Source organism: Dermacentor albipictus, chromosome 2 (genome assembly GCF_038994185.2).
Source record: "Dermacentor albipictus isolate Rhodes 1998 colony chromosome 2, USDA_Dalb.pri_finalv2, whole genome shotgun sequence".
NCBI lineage: Eukaryota > Metazoa > Arthropoda > Arachnida > Ixodida > Ixodidae > Dermacentor > Dermacentor albipictus.
The window spans coordinates 112692836-112718749 of record NC_091822.1 but is presented as its reverse complement, the minus strand read 5'-3'; the positions used below and the strand labels follow the sequence as shown (position 1 = coordinate 112718749).

Genomic DNA, 25914 nt, shown 5'->3' with positions numbered 1-25914 from the left:
GGCTGGACTTTAAGGTGTATCTAGTTATCCTAAGTCACATTTCAAGATATGAAATGTGTTCGCTTGTTGAACGCTTTTCTCTCGTTTGTCATAAGATGACACATATGTGAGCGCGCACCTTAACTCTGTAACAACATTAATTTTTTTTTACTCACACTAGTGTGATCGTTGAATGAGCGACATCGTTCGTAAAGTGCCTCATCTCTACTAGTGCGAACAAGGACTCTCGACATATTGCTGCATCCCGCTCAAATCCAAATGGGTGGATGCAATGCTAATATTTCCGCGGTGTTGAAGTGGCGGAACTTAGAGAAAAAAGCTATAATTTTTTCCCCGTATCGGCGTTCGAAATTTAAGAAATCAAGCAAGGATTTGCTTAGACAAAGCCACCTGCAAACGACTCCATAAATGTGGCGTCGAGTATGCTGCAGGAGAAGTTAGGTTCGCAATGTATTCTGTAACGCTCATTTATTTCGCGAGGGTTGTGGTTTGGGGGAGCTGGTATTCAATGACGCTGTGTTGACAATGACGCAACCCAGAAGGAGTGGAAAGAAATTAGAAAAAGATACAGCAGAAAAATTGGGGAACAAAGAAAACAGGGAGCACCGGGAAAGGGGAGCCGGCTCCCTGTTTGATTGTGTTTTTGTTTACACTTTTCATTCACACACTCAGATTAGTGCTAATGTCAACATAAGCTAGCGAACCTGTTCATCCAAGTGACATTTTTTTTTATTCTTTGACGCGAAAAAGAGCAAGAAAAAAGACTTCAGGCTCAAAAAGACTCGTCAGGGCAAGCATCGGATACCCACTATTCTGATATGGTCGAATACATGTCGCATTTGGTAGTATTTTGCGCGCTGGTTTCATCAGCACCTCACAAGCATAGCAACGAGCTTCGGTAGAGTTGTTGCTGTAGTAATAACAATCGATGAGGTCTGTCAAAAAGCTGGTACGAAAAAGCTGGTCTGCAGGCCGCGAGCGAGACCGTAGAAAATATGACGAATGAATTACTGCTGGTTCGTATGAAGAACTTACATTTTCTTACGCGTGCACTTTTACATACTCCTTTAATTGTATTGGCTGCGGTACTTTGTGCTCAGTTAAATCTGCAGTCTCTAAGAGACAGCACTCTCTAGTCAGTCACGCCCTTGGATGTGTTCCAAAAAAAGAATGAACTGAATTACTTCCTCTTTTACATCACAGCGACTTACCTAAGAAAAAAGAACGTCCCCGCACTGTTGGACGCTGCTGCGCTGATCATGTGGGTCCACTTGTCAGAACTGATGAACATGTTCAGCAAACGCGCTAATGATAAAAAAGAGAGGAAGCGTTCTTTTCAAAATGACCTAAATGGTGTACAATGCTCGTAATTTGGAAGAAACAGTAAACAATATATAAACGTCTGGCTGCGTGACATGCGGGTTACCTCGTTATCGGATGAATGGTTACTTTAACACGCAATGGTGTTTGACTCAACTTGGCACCAACCAGCCGACATTAGTAAATTCTTGCTGCGCATAACACAAACGATGAAGCTGCATAAAAAATGCGCTACAAAACTAAGATGCCACGACTATGGATCGTAGTCCTTCCGACGGGCCCTTCATTATTTCACATTAGAATCTCCCCGCTTGTTTGCCTCCGCCAGCACACAGATGCATATGTCAATGACTATTTTTGAGGGCTATATGATTGCGCTTAATAAGAACACTGGAAAACAGAAGCATGCGACACACTTACACCAAGAGTCCGACAGAGTTATGTAAAAATGACCAATCACGAGGTGAACGAGACACAGGAAACGCATGCCGTGCATGAACTGCATGGCGTACTGGTCGGCATTTGACTTGTCGGCCACCTTGAGCAGGTCGCGCGTGTTCGATGTGGCGGAGAAAGCCACAACGAATTTGAAAAGGGCACCTGCACAACGAAAGCACACGAGTTACGTGGATGGTTTTAGTGCTGCTTTGCGCAATGGCACATTTAATTAGACCATTATGCCTATAACACGTCCCAAAACTATCAATGGTTCCGAAAACAGCGGGAAGTGACAATATCGGTCGGAAAGATTAAAGCACTAGCAGAAGCGTTGCGTCGCCTTGAGTTCGAGGGGCAAGGTTTCGGCATGGCACGCTTTCAATTTATTTAAATGGGCGAAAGGAAGCGAAACTGCATAGTGGTTATGAGGGACGCTGTAGCCAAGGAATAATGATTAATTTCGATTGCTAGGGTTTTTAACGCATGCTGAAAGCAAGGTACAGGAACATTTTTCCATACCTCATTGGCGGAATGATGCTGCCATCCAAAGCGGGAATGAAAGCTGTGACCTGATGTTATGCCGTGCACCGGAAGTTAGCCACTACGCCGCCGCGGTAAGTGGACCCATCTCTAAAGCTGAAATATGAACTTTGACAGTACACTTGCGAAGGCTTCGCCTGGGTGTCTTATTCTTCCCTTAATTTGTCTGTACCTTCCAAGCACAGTTTCGCACCCCTAGGTGCTCTATCGATCAGTATCTTCAGTACCACACAAGTGTTTTCAAGTTTAGCTTGTATTTTCTCGCAAGTTGCGGTGTCTTGGTGACGCAGAAACACAATCGCTCCCAGAGCAGAGCAGCTGCCGATGCCGTAGCGTTAGTCATGAGCAAGTTTTCCGCAACCAATCAATGCCGTTTTGCTTCATTCGGGCAGGGAAAGGGCAGGGAAAGGGTATAGGGCTCGCAGCGCCGGCTTCGTTTCCGTTCAGTTCATTCTCAGAAAACGTATGGGACGGCCACGTGTTGAGCGTTCCGCCAGAGGAACTGGCGGCGTTCGACGACCAGCGGTGAGAACTCGCCCGCGAAAGGGCTCACCATCGGCGCCCCGATCCAGCCGTTAAACCCGAAAAAATTTGGGGGGTGTTGCTCTTAAACTTGCGTTTAAGAGCAAGTTTTAGCTCGAGTACATGTAAAATGCAATAACGTTGTTGTGTGGTAACCCCTGGAGCGATTTTAATGAAATGTGTTGCATTTCAAAGAGAGAGCTGCACGTGGAATTTCGATTTCAAGCCTGAGTTTTGTTAAAAAGCTTTGAAACATTCAATAGCCTGAAAAAAATAAAAAGCATAAAGTTTATAAATTAATAAATCTGCATCAAGAACGTATATCGCGGTTTTGTCAACGGCATCCACTAGATCATTGAAAGCGGACAAATTTGGATATGTCATTTTTTATCTTAAGTCACTTTATTACGTTGTCTACAAAAGTTACCTAAAAGCTGTATTTCCATAATACTAACTTTTTTGAAATTATTATGTAGCATTCCACTTTTGTCCGCTTTAGATGAACTGCTATAGGCAATTCACATAATTGTACTATCATATTTCATTGCTAACTTACAGAGTTGTAAACTTGATAGTTTGGTTTTCTTAATTTTTTATTTTCGCCAATTTTTAATAAGTATATTGACAACGAAATTGGAAATTTCAAACCAACAGTCACCAGATTTTAAATTATCCTTTGAAGTGAGACAAACCTCGCCTAATTTGGTGCAGTGGTTTGGTGCAGTGGATTCACCTTTTACATGTATTTAGACAGCAGCACCCGAGCTAAAGCTCCCTGTAAGAGTGGAAAGCGATATCGTTCAAAGACCCGTGACTACTTTTCATGCTTACCGGGAATTGCAGCTTATGTGACCGTAAGGTTTACCGAGAAACGCTGGCGGCGAGCTATACGCACGGGTCTACGGGTCGATCTCCAGTTATTGTTTCGCCCTTTTAGTATTTAAGTCTGAGAAGTGCTAACATAAAAGGTATGCGCTTGCGGTTTGTATTTTGCCATTACATTTGTTTGTGGACTGCCATTCTCAAAATTCTGAGGAATAACTGTAAAGAATGAAAGACAACGTATGAGGTATGAAGACAAGGTATGAGGTAGCAAATTTGGTGGTAGAAGAGTGGTTGGGTATGGATCGTTCGGAATTTGGTCCGGAATTGTTGTTTTGCCTAAGTGACGTCCGACGCAGGACGCCGACGTGGCATGCCCACGCCGGATTTTGTGCAACGCGGGGCCCCTAACGCTATCGTCTTAAAAGATAGTCCGACGTAGCGTGAACACGCGCACACGTTACGTCACATCGGCAAGGACAGCGTCTATAGTTCGACCGATGCTTCGACGCACTGGCGCCGCCAGCGTAACCGAAACCGGCCAATGCGCTGCGATGCGCTCGGCGTGTAACGACGCTCGCCCATGCGCCGATAACGTTCGACTATAAACGAACCGTTAGAGCCGCCCGAGCCCATGCAATTCGACAGCAGCGAGAAGAACCCGAGCTGAGGATGCGCGAGGCAAAAGCAATCCTGCACCGTAACGAGTGGGTTAGTTAACCGTGACAAAGGTCAGGTACACGCAGGACAAGCTTCCCTGACACCCATTTTGCGGTAGGGCAAGGGTTCGTAATTTTTTTTATCCTGGTCTCCTGGAGACTTCGATCGTATCCCTGCAACAGATAATACGTCGTCGCCTGACAAGGTGGCCCTTGGCCATTCTAGACCTGCCCGATCCAGGTCGACCGGGCAGACGTTCCCCCTTCGTAGAAGCTTTGTGTGGCTTGTCTCACCTCGGCAGAAGCATTCGTGTGTCATCTCGGCGGTCTTATTGAGATTGCTTCTGGATACAGAGGTATGAAAGCCTAGCCCGTTGTCACACACAGGCAGCTTCGGATGTCATTGAAATGTTTTGGTGAGGCCATGGGTCACAGCTTTGGCAAAACCGATGCTGGCATATGGCGGTGACAGATGGTGCAACCATTTCTTTGCAGAGAAATTGGCGTCATTTGAGACGTACAGAAAGAAAATACAATAAGAGAGAACACCTGACGAAAAGTGGCATCGGAAAACAGTTCACGGCCTAGTTGTAAAACCCACCGCTAACGGATGCGAGCTTGAAAAAAGAGTGGAACGCGAAGGGAAGTTAACGCAACATGCTTTTTTTCGCTAAAACCAACGTTTTACATATAACATATGTTATATATTGTGACTCCTTTTATTGCGTCCCTGGACAAGCCAATGATACGCCAGACACGCTACCGAAGCAAGGCCAGCAGCGCGTGTGAGCGCTCGGCGGTTGGGCGTCCTGTTTCTTTAATGCATTTGCATTAGCAATATCAAAGGGGGAGAAGTGCATCTGTCTGTAGTGTGAGAAATCAGTCACGCGGTAGAGGTACAGGAGAGCTCAGAAGAGGTCGTATATATATATGTACCTCGATGCTTTCTATGGCGTCATTGCCTGTGGACTTTATATGGTCATGACGAACAAATGTCCAGCCTCTTGGTCAGCCTTGACTCGTTCTTTCGTATATAAACATATGTGCATACAGCTTGCCCTAACATACTTTAGCAACAGTTTAAAGATATGCAAATGCCACGTAGCTGGACAGAGCAAAGGTAGTGTTGAATACTGTTGCTCGGATATAGCCAACTATTTTTTTAATTCCGCCAAATAAGATACTTAGTCTTTACTATTTATTCAACTTCTCAAATATGAAGATAATTGAAAAGTGTCAATGAAAAAATTGTAGAACGACATGAAAAACTCTCGTTACAGCTCTCTGTCGCTGAATACGTGCTACATAAAAGTGTTTTTCCGAGCGTGAAGAATGCCTCGAATTCAAGCAAAATTATTGTGTGACTGGCCGATCGAGGCATTGTGCGAGTATCCGCGGGCGTTAAGGCGAAAGCGTCAAGGGTCTCCTGTCGCAGAAAACCCCCTCGTCAGCATACAGCGCCAACCGCCTGCTCAGCAGAAATAATTCCGAACCATGCAGACCTGAACCCCGAATACCCAACCACGCAGACCCTCCGCGTAGCGGAAAGAAGTTGCTAAACTAATTGGTTTTCTCCAAGGAAAATAGGTCAGAATAGTCGTAAGTTACGATTTGCACCCAACCGTCCGAAATGATAGCATCGGATTTAGATTTGAATATACGAGGAAGCATAATTCTGTTACGCCCAAATTCAAACACAAAGCCCTGTTCCAGCGTTTCTACCATTTATAGCACGGCCACGGCGTCCGAAGTTTACATGTGCCGGCGCGCGCAAATCTCGGACGTCACGCGGTGGCGTGCCCGGTTTCTCGCAACACCTTCAGATGGCGCTCGCCCCCGCCGCATCGCGGTCCACGCAAGGGGCCATGTTTCTACTACGGAAAGCTCAGCTTCATGCACAGCGTTCAGCGCCAGCGTTTCCCGGCAAACATTACGGTTACATAACTGCAGTGGCCGGGAAGCGTGAGAACCAGCCCGAGATCTTTGAATGCTATGATACTCCACTCTTAAAGGTGAAGCTTAAGCGCTCTTCTAATTTTGATTTCTCAAAATAAAAAAAAATTGCACCTGTAGAAAGTCCGTGCTTCAGCAGAACATAGAATGACGAATGACGCGCCGTTAGAGCACCGATAAGCGGAGTCGACCAGACAGCTACTAGCCAGCGTTTAAGCAACACCACCTAGGTAACACAAGGACTGTTCCCTCGCCTTCTTGACGTCATACTACTGGCCCGACTGTCATAAAATCTCATGGGTATGCTCCTGAGTAAACCGCGGTGATTTTGACGTCACAGCGTTCGTCACGCAAGCCTTGGCTATGGAAATTTCGGGACAGTAGCATGACGTCACGGATATGAGTGGGCAGGCCTTGTGCTATTCTAGGTGTTGTTCGTTTAAACAGCCTTTCAAGTTATTGCCTGTTAAAATAAAATTTGGTGTATCTCGGTCTGGGTGGGGGTTGAACCGAAGCCTCCGGGGGTGCGGGACGAGCACCCTTGCGTGATGCCACGGAAGTTACACGGTTCTGATTAACTAAAGATGTGCCTGGTGCATGCGCCAAAGCACACGTCACGTCGCAGCCATCTGTTTAAGTAAGCTTGGGCCCTACTGCGTGCGTCGGTAGGCACGCGATGGCGCAGCCAATGGGGAGGAGGTGACGTCATCAGCGTCTTGTATACCCTCAGTAGTAATAAAGAAGATAGTAAATGGTATAACAACGGTAATTCGTAGTGATTATGGGCAATTTAACTGAAATAAACTGAAATAGGGTGAATTGCAGACAAATAAAGCTAGAACAAGTTACAGTAAGGTTACCTAAGGTGGAGTTAATTAGGGAGAAGTGACTGAAGATGAATTAAAGTCGATGAACGCGTAATAAAGTGGATTGGGGAGGTCGAAGCGTGGTTGACTCGGTAGAAATTAGATCAAAGTCAATAATTGGTGGATTAAGGTGAATTAAGGTAGAGTTGTGAAGTTAGATTGAGGAGACGTAAGGTAGTGTAAAGGGAATTAAGAAGAAGTGAAGTGACTGAAGGTGAATTAAAGAGGAGTAAGGTGTATTAAATTGCATTAGTGTGGATTTCAATGCTTTTGGATTCAAATCACGTCAGAATTATTGAGGGTAAATTTTTATTCGTGACACACGCCTGCCGATTCGATGCCCTCACCGGCAGGTTCATTTGCTGGTTTACTGATTCTTTTTAAATCAACATAGTATACCCGCTTCGCAAATGCCATCTGAGGCATTCGCACATAAAAGACAGCTGATCTGTCGCAACTAAGTTAATTATTAACTCCTTAACCTGATCATTAGTGTGTTGCAATACTGAACCGCTAATTTCTAACAGTTTATTTCTTTCAACTTTTGCCCGTAAAACTAAGCAATTCCGTTGATTCTGCCTGATAGGTGTTATCGGCGATCAGCCACTTTTGGCAATTTTGTCAGTTATTACCGCCCGAGCGAAACGACGACACGCTGTGGCTGCGCCTGGCCCCACACAACGCAGGGCGCGATCAGCGTGTTTGCGAAATTTATATAACACTTTCTAATAATTTTTAGTAGAATTTGTACCAGCCGTATCGGCATTTTACATTGTTCGCATTTTGCTTGTATTTCTTTCTTCACTATAGTAATCCCAAAATATGTGCCCCCTCCACCCAACTTCAGAGCGTCGGTTTACTTTTTCACGGCAGACTGCAACCCTGGGCAACGGAAGGACGGCGGCATATTTATGGCGCGATGACGCATTGGCCCCATTCTCGCGCTATCTCAGTATCTCGCGCATGCGCAGCACACGCATGGAGGTAAGAAAGCTCCCAGAGTCGCGTGAGACGTTTAGTTGCACGAACCATGAAGCGCAAGTGGCCGCACCATCACTTTCCGCTCGATAGGCTCTGCAGTGAAGCCAGGTCAGTGTTGTGCATTCCGCTGCTGGCACGAGCGCTGGCACCCAAACACTATCGCTCCGGCTGAGCTGCCGTCCGCACGCTACATTGCGGTGCAATCAGTCGTGTCAGTGCAACGTAGGCTTCCCGGACCGAAAGCCAGTGGTTGTCCTGCTGGTTCATGAAGGTGCGATTACAGCAGGGTCGCTGGCATCACCCGTCATGGCACTAAACGTGCGTGGGCATGGTTCCTTCTACTCAGCAGCAGCTGTCTTCAGTGCTACATCGTGCTAATCCAACGCCCCCACTTATGCGTGCAATTTATGGGAAACACTAAACCTCGCTGTCACTTTCGAAGCTTTGCCCTTTCCACGAAAATGCATTTTTTTTCTTTTGGAAGGGGGGGCGGGGGGGTTGCCAGAATGCTGCTGCTTCATTCCAACCGATTTAATTGCAGTTTCTGAAATCCAGAGATGATTACTTCGCCTCTAGCACGTATCGCGCTTTCAGTAACCATTGCCAAGCCATGTCGTGTTCCATGACTATGGAATACGACATGGCGCAAATAGTCGCTGAAACTTCCCAAGCCATTGGCAAGTTTTACACTGAGAGTACCGTATGGTGCTGTGATAACAAAGATGAAGAAATTATATTAAAAATTAACGCTTGCACATAACGCACGCCCGATAAATGAAGGCAGAACCCTGAAAATCCTTCGATGTAGAAGACCGCCTGCAAAAGAATAATATTAAAAAGATATAACTTAATTTACGTACTGCGTTTCTTGTTGTTTTCCGGACTCGTTTTTGCCATGTAATCCATTGTAGTAGCAAATATGATGATAACTAGAAGCACACCAAGACACGACCTGCACATGCAGCAGATATTTATTTATTGATACACGATTTATATAAAGAAAAAGCGATTCAGTTTCGCTATTTTCCTTGAAATGACAAAATTGGCAGTATGCCTATGATAGGAGCACTCCATTTATACATGTCGTAGTGGTTGGTCTACGAGAAAGCAACCCAGGGGTAGACATCGGAATAATCTCTGTCACTTGGAAGTCTTTCAGGGAAGGCCTTAGCTTCTCACCAACTCCTATTCTGCATATTTATATACATGCAAAACCAAGACTTTTACGAAACAGATGCAAGGCGTATAATAGTGAAAGGGGTTTTCATTGAAAGAAATATAAAAATACTGGTCGCTGTAGGACGCCCAATTATCAGTTCTGGCTTGAAATGTTTAAAAAAGAATAGCGACTAATAACAGGTGCACAAGAAATTGTACCATGGATTTTACAAACCTACAACTCTGCACCAAGAACATATATTAACGTTCTCGAGACAACGTCGGTTAGAGCATTCAATGCAGACAGGCCTCATATGCCAATTTTGAATTTACCTGGGATTGTGACAATTTCTACGAGGATTTGATGGTTTTGAAATTGTCGATGTCACAAATCATCGCCATTTTCAAAGGGGTGTGCAATATATCAGTGTTGTCTACTTTAGAAGTGCCTTTAGCTTCAGTTGAGAAAATCGTGATATTCTAGTTTCAATGCTGAGCTGCGGGTGCAGTTGAGGTTCTGTAAATTTTTCAGTGTTCAAAAGTTTTTCTAAGCATTTGACGGCCTAAAGGAAACAATTGACCCGCCATTCCGCCCCTGCGAAAGTGGATGGCCAGCGAAGCTGCTAGAACACCACTCAAATGCCATCGATGGAGTTATGAAATGTTTTATTGTTCTGCCTAGTTTAAACACGACACCGTTTTTCAGCATTACGATTTTGCAATCTTCATCTCGCATCGTATTCACATTGCTCTTCGAGGGGCTTAACTTAGCGTGATCTACCCATAGTGGTCTCGCAATGGAGTGAATAAGTTGCTTTATATAGAAAGTTTGGTGATGTGATTACTAAATGATTCGTGTGGTGTTGTTGCCCCTTTCCCAGTGGAGAAGCGTATGCAAGCCTAATCCTTACCGGGAAACACATGCGGGGAGAAGGAACCTGCTTCGCATTATTCACAGGCGCCTTATCCTCCATCTTGCGGTTTTGAGGCTTGTTTTGTGCCTTTTGTTATTGAAATGAATACTGAACTGCGTGTTGTAGGCCTGTTTACATAGGAGGTATCAATTTTTCTGGTTAATTTTTTTTGATGAGGGACATGAACGATACTGACCAATTAGAGGCTTCAGACAGTACACATCAGCGATTCCTTTGGCCCTAAACCAATTTATTTCGATAGCAGTATTCTCCGTCAGTGAGGACCAACGTTTGATTTGTTTGCTTCGGTTGCCTGCTTCTTCCACAAGTAATTTCATTCTCCCACTACGGCAAATTTGGCAAGAATACAATCGCTATAGGCCGGTGCCCCCCCCCCCCCCCCAAAGGCGAAAGGTTCGATCACAAGAAAATCTATTTTTACACCTTAGCTGCCATGGGCTCATTCCAATAGCCGTTTCGTTTGGCGATGTTGTCCGCCACCACCGCTTTCCGCCGTGGCCGTTGCAGCTATCGCCGGGAATGAGAAAAACAAAACTGTTCCTGCCTGAATCGTAGTGAGGCCCGCTGCGCGGGGGTGAGCTGTATTTCAATCAGTGGTGGGAGACTGTCAAACATGTGGCATTAGAGGAAGATCAATCCAGACAAATACTCATGTTGCGCCGTCTGTGCCCGAGTGTGTAGCAGAAAGTGCACGCTAGGTCGCGATAGTTCAAGTCGATTTGCAAAAGTATTTTATAAAGTTAATCACTACTTCATGTTTGTTGTGTTAGGGCACATAAACTTTGGGCTTCTTTTTGAGAGTACCACTATCTGTTACGCTAACGATAGAACAGCGCTAACACTTAATGGTTATCTGTCGAATCTATCTACCTGAGGGCATCGGTAAGGCAAGGTTGTGCCTTGTCGCCTCTACCATTGGCTTTGTACTTAGAACCGTTTTCCGTATGGATTCTGAAGGATCATATTTTTCATCGGTGCAAATTATTATCCAATGAGATTCATGTACTTGCCTATGCACATGGCATAGCCTTTTTTGTGCTGATAAGAAAAGTGTAGGGAGTGCTCTTGCCATACGCAGCAGCGTTATTGAGCTTCTGGTGCAGCAGTAAATTATAAGAAAAGCTCAGGGTTTTGGTTCGGTCGAAGGTGTGCGATGCCGATCAACTTTTCAGGCATTCAGTGGAGGCAAGACTTTAAGTACTTAGGTGTACCTGTCTCTCAATATCTCAGTAGTAATCTACACTGGCCAGGGGAAGCTGCAGAAGTACAACGTAAGGTTAGCAACTGGCAGGGACGACAGTTGCCCAAATTTAGCCGAGGTGATGATGTGTTCCTAGCTGTTCAACTTTTGTATGTCCTGCAAGTATTAGACTGCCCTATTGTCTCCTGGTTATTATTTCGTGATGTAAGCAGTCCATTTCTGAAAGACATGCTACAACTTCAATTAATCAATTACCTTCCAGAAATAGTTGTGTCATCATCTGTCAGAGATGCACCACGGGCTCCTTGATACTTCTTGAAGGAGGTTGTTGAAGGCTTTCAATATCTTAAGGCCCACTGTAGCGTGGATTATATTTTGACTGCCTTCCGAAAAGAAATTTCTGCTGCACTCATAGGCACATTGTTTGCTGTTTCGCATTATCTTGCACCGTTTTTGTAATGTCATGAACTAGACGTACTTAAGAAGCATGTCCGTCGAATGATCAGTCCTCCAGGAATCAAAACTCTTTTTTTTAAGTAAAATTTGGCAATCCTTCTTGTCAATACCTGGTTAGAAAGAAATGGCCTATTTCGAGCCGTGGTGGACAAATTGCCGCTTGCGTCCACGTGCTGAAACGATTGACCACTGTTCTGTAAATTAAAAAATAAATAAAGAAATATAATGAAAAAATTGTGCGGATTAGATAAGGTATCACGTTTTGGTTTCTGAGATACGCAGCCTCTTTTGACTATGACACGGTAATAGAGGTTATGGAATTTAATGTACCTACATTTACCGACGTGAGCACTCTCAGGCTCCCACTGTCTAAATAGGCTACGTTTATTTAGTTCAAATGCCTAATTGTATGAAATCCTTTATTGGCAGCGGTTTGCACCAAGGCTGATGCAGTTAGTTTCCTTTTCGCAGTGATGAAACGTTTCACATTTCAAATCTAATTCAAAGGAATCTCTTTGTGCAACATGTTCGCATTAGTTCTTTGCATAAAATTGTCGCATTCATTTTTTTCCACCACTTTGTAGGACGACGTCGAAACAACTATCAGCCCAAGGTGACCGAAGCGTGGCATTTCAGATCACCTTCAAGCTAGAAATCACTGCGTAAATTTTTATTTAGGCCGCAGGTGAGGAGGCAGTTAATGTATTAGAGGTTTCATGCCTTTAATGCCCGATGATTTGCTTCGAAGTTGGCGCATGGTACCCAAACCTTCCGCTACTGCTATGTGTGTAAACTATGTGGCACTGTCGCAGTGACGCCGCTGTCGGCACCGGCGTTGTGAATGCTTTCGATGTTTATTTTTTCACTAATAAACTGATTGTCAGCGCATACTTTGTTGCTGCGAAGCACGATGGTTAAAGTTTCCTATGTCATAAATTATCATATGCGCCTCCTTTATGCCACCGACGCTTACTTCTCAAGCATTACAAAAACGATCGGACGCAGACACACCACCATCTTGTCTAAAATAATTTCTATGCGATCTGCCTTACGTAATCCTCGTCTGCTACAGTAATTGCTCATTCTGGCCTCGAAAATACGTGACGAGATGCCACTGCTCTCAGACCCAGTGTGGAGAGCAGCTAGGCCTTGCAGAACTGGCCAACCAATTCCGCTGCGAAATGCCTCAGTGGTTGCCGGCCACGAATCCGAAATGGACAATGCTTCACTCTCATTGGTTCATATTCCAGTGGAGGTGGCTTGGAAGCAATTCCTTTGGTCTCTCTTCTTTTTAAGGTTGGGCAATGGTAAAGATGGGGATAACGAGGTGGCCTGACGTCGAAAACAAGGCATCCTTGTGGTTGATCCGTGAAGACAACGGTCGTCGTCAGCGTAGCAAAATGACCAGATAGATGGACGAACGATTGGTTGGACAAGACAAACACAGTTTGCATGGGTCACTCAGCTTGCATGGGTCACTCGGTTTTAGCGTTTTATTCTAAGCACCACAACTAATTAAAATCAGTGCTATGGTTGCCGAAGAAAATCAATTTCTCCGTTTCGACCTGCTTAGATACGAGCTTCTGAGCTAATGTTTCCTCGCAACGTACGCTCATGACATATAGAGAACGTACGCGACGCAGTTGACATCAATATTGCCCGTCTAGAGCACATGTCTGGAATACCGACGCGCTCTTCAAACCGACTATGAATCTCATTAGACTCGGCTCGTGCTAATTCGTCGATAAATCTTGGGACGTTATCAAGGTAATTAGTTATAACACAGCGGTTGTGTCTCACAATGAAAAAAGTTATTGCATAAAAATTTAGGTATTATGATGGCTTTCAAACACGAAAACACACTCGTAACAGCATGACTTCCCTTTATGAATATTAGAAAGCCTCGGTTCATTTAGTCATTAGCTGTCGGGTAGATCGTTGTATAAGGTTTATATGAGTTAGCATTTATATTCTGTTCATCTTTCTTTGGTTTACTGGGTTTTACTGTCCTTGTATATTGCGTTGCCAGTAAATCAAGAACACATTTGTATTAGCATTGTGCGAATGAGCAACATATATAGACAACTTAAGATCAATCCGCATACATTCTTCAGATGCTCTTAAGTCTCAGTTGTTTTAAAGAGCCAATGTGAAGAGACTATACAATAAATCTTGCTCATAATTCATCCCACGATGCCGAAAAACTTCATCGCGAGAGAAAAACAGAGATAACAGCTTACGTGATCGCAATTTGCGCTGTAGTCCAGGGTTCCGGTCCCGCAGTTACACAATTCGACACTTCAAGGTGAATGATTGACAGTTTCACTGCAGGTAGAGATGGTTGGAATAGTTTCAGCAGGCGAATTCCCATCAATATATTTGTGCACATTTTACCACATCCCCAACGAAAATTCACCAGTGCGTTTTTTTTTTCCTGATCTAAGAAACCTTAGGTAATAGGTTCAATGTATGTGTACTGCTCCTCTTTGGAAAAAGCACAGAAATTGCTATGACAGTAAGACGTGCAACCAGATCCTACTTTATAACTCAAATAGGGCTGTCAGCTTTTGAAGAAATGTTGTGTGTCGCGACTTGACTCAGTCAGGATCAACGTTACTCGTTCTGCCTAGTAGATAATGAAACATTGAAAAATTTGCTGTTCTCAAACACCAATACCTCGCGCCTATATACGTCCTTTCTCTGTTCTTATGCATTCTCGTCAATTCAAAGGTGTGTTTTGTGGCGTGGTACTACTTTTGTGGTATGTATTAGCCGTTCACGGAGGCCTCTATCTGTATTGGCGTCCATGTTGGTGAAGAAACTACGTCATTTAGTGGTAAACCACTACACGATAGACCAAAGAAAATTTATTCAATTTGCTTGCATGTACAGACTAGTGGTTCCTGGCTCTGACAAAATCAATCGTCGCCAGCCATACCACTTTCCTTTACTCCCCTCTCTCCCCGTACCGACTTCATCAGCTCGACCTTAGAAAATGCCAAGTTTATGTGGTGCATGAGGCACAAAGCAGAGACTCTGGAGAAACAAATATCCTGAAGTAGCCTCGATAGGCCTGACGGCAATTCCGGTCATGATAGCAGCGCCATCAAAGGTTTTAGAAATGCTTGATCTACACTGCTGAATTCCCATGACTTAAGCTTAATTTTGCATCCAGCAAAAACAATTGCCTATTCCGTGCACTGGCACTTCGCCTGTCATGATTCAAATACGAGAGACATAGTATTAAACGTACATGAGTCTACGAGAACTTGCAAGTCGTCCTGGCCACACAGGTCTATGAAGCAAATCCCAAGGCGAACAAAGGGGCCGTCTACCAAGGTGGAGATATCCTTGAAGTATTGAAACTGCAACGAAAATGCATCTTACGACAGTAAGTCCACGTATTTTAACCAGCCAGTGTAGGTTCCATTGTGAAAATTATTTTTGTCATCTTTCGATCATTTGTGCCCGAAAGCCGGTGTTTGCTGTTGCCAAAATCTGTCATGTTATTTAGTGCATAACGAAAAAAAAATGCGCAGAGTGTTCTAAATTTAGGAGAAATTTAGGATGTTAACTCGTAACAATGACTGCCGCATTCATTATGATCTTTGTGTTGCTTGAAAATGACCAACCTGTCCAGTGCAAGCAGTAATTTAACGCATGGGGTTTGTTGATTACTTAACTGGACTGAAAATTAAAGCATGAGCCATGTCTAATGATTGCACTGAAGCTTTATCTCAATTTACGTTTTTTGATGCTATCAATGGCGGCGCCAATAGCGATTTCTTTTCTTGTTGTAAAAGAATCACCTTCGTAAAAGTCCCACAATCGACTTGTCAGCATATGATCTGCGGGAACAAGCTATTCTAGCAGAACCGTGGGCAGAATACTCATTGGGAACACTTCTTAAATCATCAGGATGAATCAATTAGTGAAGGCTTGGTGTTTTTTGATTTTCAGAACGCAATAAGAATCCGGCCAATATCAAAACAACAGAAAAACAAACTCCTATGCACAGCTGGAGAATGCACATACACACACACACACACACACACACACACACACACACACACACACACACACACACATGCGCGCACGCCCGCACGCACGCGCACACACACACACACACACACACACACACACACACACGGACGGACGGACGGACGCACACGGACGCACACACACGGACGCACACACACACACACACGCACACACGGACGCACGCACAAGAGAGAACATTGCCATTGCTGAGGAGTACATCTGTTTCGGCAACCTTGTTTCACTACTACCAATAGGCAAAAACTGTCCTGTGTGCTTCCGTTTCGTGCTTCCGCAAAGTACGTAACGAATTACGTGTAATGATTTACTTCTAATGAATCCCCATTTCTAATAGTTTTGTAATATAACGACTAATTTGTTTACTAGGTAACTCGCTGCAATTCCTTTTTTATAAACGAATTACATGTACTTAATTACCTTAATCACGACAAAAGCTGGAGCAAACAACGCAGATTTGAGAACCTGAATTTGGCGAGCATTACACGGAGTAGAAGGCTTGAGATCTTGCAAAGTAAGAGCCTCGCAAATGGGCTTGTGCAGATATCCTAACCAAGGCGCTGAGTATCTCCTTGCTCGTAATGATGCTCCACACAGATGTTCGCTGCCTGACGAGTTGAAAAGGCGCTGGTATCTCTCGATAGCGAATGCAGATAGGACGGTAGGTCTCGCACGTACGGAAATATTTGTCAGTTTTGCACTGGTCCAACCAGCAGCGACTTCTCAATCTGCCATCAACAATGAAGGGCTGCGCATTATAGAGGACGCAGATGCTAAGTAATCATAATCTAGTGCTCAAGATCCAAATACATCACAACTCAGTTGCACCCACCAGCGCGCACATCAACTGAAGTGGCTAAGGTACCTTTCTTTCACTCTCTTGCCCCCTTCAGCAAGTTTGCAGTGTCGCTGATGACGTCCGCACAACGAATAAGAGAGACGATGAGCAATGATAGATCTTAGAAGCAGTTGTTTTTGCTAACAAGCAACTTATGAAGGGCTGTGGAAGGCGCACTGAAAGTCTGAATGTGTCAGGCCAGCTCGTTGAGTTTACGGCATCTATGCAATGTTAATAAAAGGAACGTACTGCAGAAGCAATCAATTATTATTGAGAAAGCCTTCAATGACTTTCCTGGGGCAGTAATTGGTAAATGTACTTGATTATATCTGTGAATGAAGTAATTCTGATTGTAATCAGTTACTTTCTTTCTTTAACATATACAAGTCATCTTTTACGCCCTGCGCGGTGATTATTGACGCGCCCCAAGTGATGGAAGGCAGTGCGTTATCAGTTTTTAGGAGCAATACTACCAATACTATGTAACTTTAGGTGTTTTCCATGAATTCTTAAAAAATAAAGTCGACTTTCCGCATACATTCTTAATGTTGCCCCACACAAAAGGATGACTGCTTTCAAGAATTCCAAACAACACGAGAGGTTTACAGTAAGATCACCGATTGGAGTGATCAGCTGAGGTCGAAGAAGTGACGTCACTGGAGCCAGCTTTTCAATAAAAAGGTTTACCTTCATCGGAGCAACGACTGTTTTCTTTTGTCGCGTTTGTTAGTCATAACAATATGAACCCAACGAAATAGGAGAAATCACTGGTTTCGGCGGGAATATATAAATAATAAGGACAAAGAAAATTCAGGCGCCCGAGAATATGACTTGCCACCGATGCAAGCCGAACCAGCGTCTCAGCATTATGCGTTTGGTGCTCTACTAATAGAGCTAAAGCAATGGCTATCCTCCAGTCCATTTTCTTGGCTATTTGCGCACACGCACTCGATCTGACAATGCAGGGGAGTGCCCACCAGCACCAGTAATTAATAGCTCGCTCTACTACACACCCACAGAGAAATGGGTGCTACGCGTTCGTGAAGCAGGTAGGTGTGACAAAAAGTAAGAAAAATATGACATGCAGGCAAGCGTTGCCAATCCAATGAGCCTTATCTTCCGAAAAAAACGAAGTTGGAAAATGGCGATTAAAAATGAGAAGAAAGAACGTAATATACCCTAAGTGGTGTTGTTCCTTTAGTCAAGAGTACGAAGGAGAAATAATGAATGAAAAACAATAAGCAACAAAGTTTTCACTTTGTATTTCCAACCAGCAGAACAGAGCGCCACAGCTTTCCTCGACTCCCTCGAAATCGTGACAGAATTATGAGCGAACATTTCGACTTGTCACCCTACTTCTTTATGCAACTGCTCATCGTTATGCTGTGGAAGTATCCTTGTTAAAATGTTGGCGTCAGAGACAATGCTTGTTCGACGACCGTTACAAAGAGGGAACATACAGTGTAAAAACCATCAAAACCACATTCTTTGAGCAGCAGTAAATATTGTGCATGTTTCTTATGCGTCTGGTATCTTTTGTGTGTTGTCCTTCACTCCTTGCTTTTTAGGTACTATAGTCCACTGTTGCATGAAATCTGTGGTGTCACTGTAATCCGGACGAATACTGTCGATAAAGGGAACTTCTTCCGACACAGTTACGGTGTTGCAAGGAAACCAGCTTTGTGTAAAGTTTCATATTAGGCACATTCCTGAGTTTTATGGTCTATGTAACAGTATATTAGTAATTTGTAAGATTATCAAAGAAACACCACGTGTTTCCAAGTGCCATGCGTCTCAGTGCATTGTTCTTGTGTGTTTTTGAGATCAGCCGTCTACGCTTTCCGAGGCAAAACCTGCAAAACATGCAGAGGAACTCTTATAAAATTTCATATTCCAACACACCGCAGAAAGAAATTTGCCACAGGTACTTAAGTGTAAGCGATGACGCCAGTCACTTATCGCGGTTTTCAGGTACACGTGTCTTTTGATCTCGCCATAAGTATGTACGCCATAGGCTGTGCTTTGACGTGTCATTTCTTCTACGTCTGAATGGAATGCATCCGGAACTGCGTTGGCTGCACCAGTCAAGATGGTTACGCTGCCAGTACTAATAAGCCAATAGAAATATTCCTTACCTTCGGGTGCAGGACATTTGACAAGGCCTCAATAGTGCCTTTCGCGGCAGTGCTATTCTTGATGTAGGCAACGAAGTTGCAATACTGGCCTCGAGTGAACACGTTTCCGCTTTTGTCATGCGCCTCTGTTTCGAGGCACTCGTCGAAGGCTCCCATGTCAGCACGTGAGCCTTGCAACAATCCCGTCGGGTACTTTCCAGACGCGTCGAAAACTGTACGTGAAACGAAGTCGCTAGATTAGGTGGTAGAAAAGTCGATATTCGTGGTCATTTAGCGAGGCAAACAATTCACAGAATGGGTATTCTATTCACGGTGTCACATAATTCACGGAAATAAAACGTAAGTGAGCTGTATTCTTTGAATTCACAATAAACTGCGAGGCTGTATGTATGTAGAAATTATGGTTTTCATTTATGTACTACTCTATTCGATACGCTGCAAACAAGTATAAGCCAACAGGTCAGAATTTATGCTATTTATAAAAGATGTGATATCATTTAAATGCTGCATTCGAATGTGTACTATTTTTCTGTTTACTGTGCTTTATTTGGTTTACCTAATTCTATTCGGAACGATTAGCTTTGTGCATGTTCCTTGTAAACAGTGCCTTGATGATGTGTACTACAGGACTGATTTGTGTGTCATTTTCTTCTGCTATTGTTTTCAGTTGTGGTAGTGGGGCTTTGTCAAGGCACTCAAGTGAAGTTTTTATCCCATTACCCTTTTTCATTTATGTACATTTGGCTACACATCAATGGGGTGAAAAGCAAATCAACCCAACTCATATGCACAGCAATTGTTCTCGTGTTTCATGGTATATCTGTAAGCCCAGAATTAAATGTATATAATTATTAGGTTATCAGGTTATTAATTATTAGGTTATCAGGTTATTAAATGTATATAATTTGTGGCCGATTATAGTACCAGAGTACCGTGTTCACCAGAAGAATCTGTCATGAAAAAGTGCTATGACATGTTTCAGAAAGAGTACAGTACCATAACGGGCTTCAGTGGAAGGATTATTCTCATGTATGACAAGTTGCCTCTTTCTTAAGGCTATACCAGTTCAGCAAGTTGATAAAGTATTACACGACCTCGGAAGAACTGACGTCGTATATCGAGTCAAACACATAGAATGGCCCACATTCACGGTGGCAACAATCAATCGTGCCAAAGAAAGGCGACTCTACAATGACCTGAAGGGATCACAGAATAACTGCTAATCCGCGCTCAGTGGGGGATCATCACCCACTGCATATGCCAGAGGGCATTTTGGTGTCCATAGTAAGAGGCACAGGTTCCACTGTTCTATATATCTGCAAGAGCTACATTCCACTTCTGCTTGAAAACAAGCCCAAGAGCTCTTAACAGTGAAGAGCCAATTGAGTTTGTTTTGATTTAAAAGACTGTCATACGGAGTAAGAAGTCTTATGAACAAGATTTTGCGATCCGCTCCTTGTACCGTAAGGTACACATATGTCCTAATTTTGGGAAAATACAAGCGAGAACCTAAAAAGGCGCTAAAGATAAAGGTGCTGAAGCAGTTTTTTCAAAGAATGGGCATTATTCCAGTAAAATTTAGGTGATTTTGAAGCGAAGTTCGTTATTTCAGACACAAAATTGACCGTAGCGCGTAGCAGCTGGTGCCAGAAAAGGAGAAAGCCATCATGCACGCTCCCCAACCAAAAGATGGAAGAACTTCGTTCTCCGCCCCGGTGTGCCCAAGCTTGAACTTGCTTGGTGCTTTGGCTGAGTTTTGGATGAATTTGATCTAGTTATCTGACTTATCTTATTGTGTAGGACTTATCTAGCGATTTAAGCAGCGCTGATGCTTAAAAACGCTCCTGGGCAAGGGCCCAGCCCTTGGTTAGCCTCCCTTTCTACTGATAATTTGCCTTTGCAATCTTACTTCCGCAGTGGTGTTAGCAGCATTCCTGCCCCGCTGGCGCCCTCGAGAGGTGGATTCATCCGGATTAACAACCCGCATGCTGTTCAGGCCGAGATCCAAGCCATGACGCGTCACTTCCACATGATACGCGATGTCCGGAAATTTGGAAGTTGTGGGATAGCTTGTAGGTCATCAGATTCGACCTGTGTTGCAGACCTCCTGAAGTGTAAGACTTTCGCATCTGCCTCCGTGAGTGCGTTTATTCCTCCTCATCTAACATGCACTAAAGGCAATGTCCGGGGCGCAAACTCGCAATTGAGCCCAACTGAGGTTGGAGAAACTGTCTGAGGCTCTTGTCATAGCTGCATACCAATGTAACCGACTCGTAAACGGGGAAAAAGTTGCCACTGCACCGGTTATTGCTACGTTTGCTGGCATGTCCTGCCATCAGTAATAAAAGTGTGGCCACTTATTTTTAGAGTGAAACCTCTCGCTTCCTGTCGACTTCAGTGTCGCAACTGTTGGCCTTTTGGCCACAGTGCAGGAGGCTGTAATTAAAATGCACCCTGTCTCCCCTGTGGGGAAGATCATTCCCCCAGTGAGTGCACAGCTGAAGCCAAAACGTACTGCCTATGTGGAGAAAACAATGCGGTTGACTATAGAAACTGCTCGGCAAAAGCTAATGAAATACAGGCAGTCGAGATAATTGACAGGCGACGATGTCCACGGCGAGAAGCTATTGCAGCCGTCAAGGAAAGAGCCTTTGGATACGCTGGCGTCACTGCGAGGCAATCTACTTTACACGAAGACAAATTGTCTAAACTCCTTAAATCAGCGGTAGAAAAGCAATGACAAAGGCTATGCAACATATTGTCACAGGTGTTACCGGATGCATTTCACGAGTGTTTACTGCGCAGATGACAGAGCTGTTGCCAACATTTGCAACGCCAATCACGAAATCGATCGCTTGTGCTGCAGAACAGGTAGGCAGTTCAGTCCTAGCGCCGAGTACCAGATCGGACACAACATTTGTTGGATCCGCTTCTTGTCCTTCGCGTCAGTCAGACTCACAGGTTGACATGGAAACAGGTCATAATACGAGGCCGCAAAAGCAAAATGGGTTGCCAGTAACTCCGTCATGTCCATATACTAAAAACAAAAGAGGTAATCCTATTTCTCATTTTGGCATACATTGCGACGGTAGTCGCTGAAGTAAATAGATCAATTAGATCATCACCATAGCTTTTTAATAAGTGCTAAAGTGGAACTGCCGTTCCTTGCTTTCTGCTTCAACAGACTTAAATAGCTTAACTCATCTTGATCCTGACGTCATAATATTACAGGAAAGCTGGCTTACTCCTGAGAAAAATTTTCAAGATTTTTGATCTTTTCGATCAGATCACCGTTCTCTAGGAGGTAGTTTAATGATTTTGTTGTCATCTAAATTCTGTCATCAGGTGAAAACAGCTTTCAAGGTACTGCCTCCGGGATGTGAACTTTTGGCAGTGTGCCTTAGCATGCCAGCTACCGTTCATTTTCGATTATAAATGCTTATTTCTCTACGGGCGTACATAGTACATACTAATCGGATAGTGCGCTTGCCAGCTGCAAAAATGAAGTCATCCTTACTGGTGACTTCTACTCGCATCACGTGTCATGGGGTTAAAGAACAGATGCATTTGGGACATGTCTATGGGACTGGACCATAGAGAAAAAATATTTCATGCCTTAATATCAGAGGACCTACGTTTGGCCGTGGGCAATCTCGCTCAGTATTATATCTCACGTTTTCTAGCACAAGTATCGCCGCGACATATTGGACTACGATTAATTTCTGTACAAACCGTGATCATCTCCCGGTGTACTTTGAAACTGCACGCCCTTTAATATCAGTTGAACGACACGGCAGAATATTTGTGGACTGCAACAAATGTAAAGACTTCTTGTCCTCAACCATTGCGTCATTAGCTAAAAGTAATTACTAAGAAGTTGGCTTGAATATTTATTCAGCGTTACAGATGTCCCAACAAAAGTCTGAATTCGTAATGCAGGCAGCTCAGCGTGCTTCATCTAGTCCCCGGTGGAACAGTCAGCGCACACTAGTTAATCGAAAAAGGAAAGCTGCTTGGAAGAAAGTTTCTACATAATCAGAGCCCGCAAAATTGGAAATATTATCAATTTGTTTCTGCAACCTTCAAACGTACCGTAAACATGCAAAAGATGAGTACGATAAAAAATATTTCGAATATCTATCTGAATCCAAAAACAAACGGGCTTTATTTATTACCTTGGTTTTAGAAACAGACTCCCAATTATCGTTAATGTAGATTCAATCGTCTATACCTCACAGGAAATGCAGGCATCCTTAGAGCTATTGGCTAAAGGATAGGAGAGCCGGTTCACAACGCGCCTTCAAACTTCTGTCTTTGGTCCTGCATTCTCGGACAACAAAGAGACATCTTATTCGGAAGTAGCACAGGCCATGTTACGGTTGCCGACTTCAGCGCTTGGCCCGGGCAAAATAACAAATGCAATGTTAAAGATTTTCATTCAAGAAGCTCCAAGTGTGCTACTGAAGTTTGCAAACTACTCTGTTAGTAATGCATGGGTTCCACAAGAATGGAAGATCGCCAAAATTATTCCGTTAAATAAAAAGCGAAGGGCAGGGTATGCTATCGACATCAGACCAATCGCGTTCAACTAACATAGTGAAACGTATTGAAAAAATGCTTCACGGGCATATAAGAGTTTATTGACGAAAATCAATTGTTGAGTCCTTGTAAAATTGGATATAGATCTAGCTGTTCAATATGCCACGCACATGTAGACCTTAAAGATCGTTTTAAAATGGCCCGACCGAAAAAGTAATATGCCCCTTTGCTTACATTACATATATGTATAGCCTATGACAGCATTGAACACACAATATTAACAAATCGGTTACAGGGCCATTCCTTTCCAGAATATATTGTAGCATGGGTGCATGGATTTTTAAGACAGGAAATTCTTTTGTTTTCGAGGTGGCTATTCTTCTAGTAAACACAAGCAAACATGAGGTGCGCCTCAGGGATCCGTACTTTCACCAGAATAATTTATTCTTTTACTGAGCAAAATCCCCGTTCACCAAGGTGTCACTACCTACGTTTGTGCTGATAACATTGCCTTTTTTGGTATGCCTAGTGACATATACTCTCTTTACGAAATTTTGCAGTCATATCTAAGAGCACTTGAAGGCTGGCTATATAGCTTACATTTAAACCTGAATGCTAATAATTGTTCTGTCCTTGTTCTTTCCCGTTAAAGACCCAGTATGCATATAGCTTAGCTATCATCTCGGATATATCCCACAAGTAGAGTCACTCAAGTACCTTGGAGTTATTTACAACGGAAATCTTAACTGGCGGCCGCATAATGATTATATTGCGGCAAAAGGAGCTCGTACAATGGGCAATTTGCGCAAGTTGAGCAATCGGAGAACAGGCATACGAAGAAAATCCCTCTTAATGGTACATAAAATGTACGTTCGCGCGGTGTTAGAATTTGGATGTGCTTCATTCTGAGGTGTTCCATCATACAAGCTTCGGCCACTACCTAACCGTTCGGCACCTTGTGACCGTTCAGACTTTCTTAAAGCTATATTAATCACCATGAAACCGCTCTCAAATAATTTTTACTTCCAAACCAGAATTATTTTTCCTGCTCATTGGCCCAGGTTTCATACAACGTAGATTCATCACCATCATCACCACCATCATCGTCATCATCATCGTCATCATCAACATCATCATCATCAGCCTGGTTACACCCACTGCAGGGCAAAAGCCTCTCCCATACTACTCCAACTACCCCGGTCATGTACTAATTGTGGCCATGTTGTCCCTGCAAACGTCTTAATGTCATCCGCCCACCTAATTTTCTGCCGCCCCCTGCTACGCTTCCCTTCCCTTGGAATCCAGTCCGTAACCCTTAATGACCATCGGTTATCTTCCCTCCTCATTACATGTCCGGCCCATGCCCATTTCTTTTTCTTGATTTCAACTAAGATGTCATTTACCCGCGTTTGTTGCCTCACCCAACCTGCTCTTTTCTTATCCCTTAACGTTACACTTATCATTCTTCTTTCCATAGCTCGTTGCGTCGTCCTCAATTTCAGCAGAACCCTTTTCGTAAGCCTCCAGGTTTCCGCCCCATATGTGAGTACTGGTAACACACAGCTGTTATACACTTTCCTTTTGAGGGATAGTGGCAACCTGCTGTTCATGATTTGAGAATGCCTGCCAAACGCACCTCAGCCCATTCCTATTCTTCTGGTTATTTCAGTCTCATGATCCGGATCCGTGGTCACTACCTGCCCTAAGTAGATGTATTCCCTTACCACTTCCAGTGCCTCGCTACCTATCGTAAACTGTTGTTCTCTTCCGAGACTGTTAAATATTAATTAAGTCTTCTGCAGATTAATTTCTAGACCCACCCGTCTGATTTACCTCTTCATGTCAGTGAGCATGCATTACAATTGGTCCCGTGAGTTTCTAAGCAAGGCAATATCATCAGCCAATCGCAGGTTGCTAAGGTATTCTCCATTAAGTCTTATCCCCGATTCTTCGCAATTGAGGTCTCTGAATACCTACTGTAAACACGCTGTGAATAGCATTGGAGAGATCGTATCTCCCTGTTTGACGCCTTTCTTTATTGGGATTTCGTTGCTTTATTTATGGAGGACTACGGTGGCTGTGGAGCTGCTATAGATATCTTTCAATATTTTTACCTACGGCTCGCCTACACTCTGATTCCGTAATGCCTCCATGACTGCTGAGGGTTAGACTGAATCAAACGTTCTCTCGTAATCAATGAAAGCTATATATAAGTGTTGGTTATATTCCGAACATTTCTCTATCACCTGATTGATACTGCGAATATGGTCTATTATTGAGTAGCCCTTACGGAATCATGCCTGGTCCTTTGGCTGACAGAAGTCTAAGGTTTCCTGATTCAATTTGCAATTACCTTAGTAAAGCCTTTGTAGGCAACGGACAGTATGCTGATCGGTCTATAATTTTTCAAGTCTTTGGCGTTCCCTTTCTTATGGATTAGGATTATGTTGGCGTTCTTCCAAGATACCGGTATGCTCGTGGTCATGAGGCATTGC

At 43.7% G+C, this 25914-nt stretch overlaps 1 protein-coding gene across 3 annotated transcripts in view; it reads right to left on the bottom strand.

The window, feature by feature from the left end:
- The window catches only part of LOC135910944 (nose resistant to fluoxetine protein 6-like), an 83146-nt gene that overhangs the window by 47007 nt on the left and 10225 nt on the right, over window positions 1-25914 (bottom strand). For 2 of the 3 annotated variants that reach the window (XM_065443013.2, XM_070533019.1), the window contains exons 2-7: window positions 18881-19092; window positions 15105-15216; window positions 14092-14176; window positions 8962-9053; window positions 1741-1920; window positions 1212-1305 (exon numbers count right to left, since the gene is read on the bottom strand). In XM_065443013.2, the coding sequence (XP_065299085.1) occupies window positions 1212-1305; window positions 1741-1920; window positions 8962-9053; window positions 14092-14176; window positions 15105-15216; window positions 18881-19092 (775 nt within the window). The remainder of the gene's footprint in view (window positions 1-1211; window positions 1306-1740; window positions 1921-8961; window positions 9054-14091; window positions 14177-15104; window positions 15217-18880; window positions 19093-25914) is intronic. The other variant, XM_065443014.2, reaches the window with a different exon arrangement.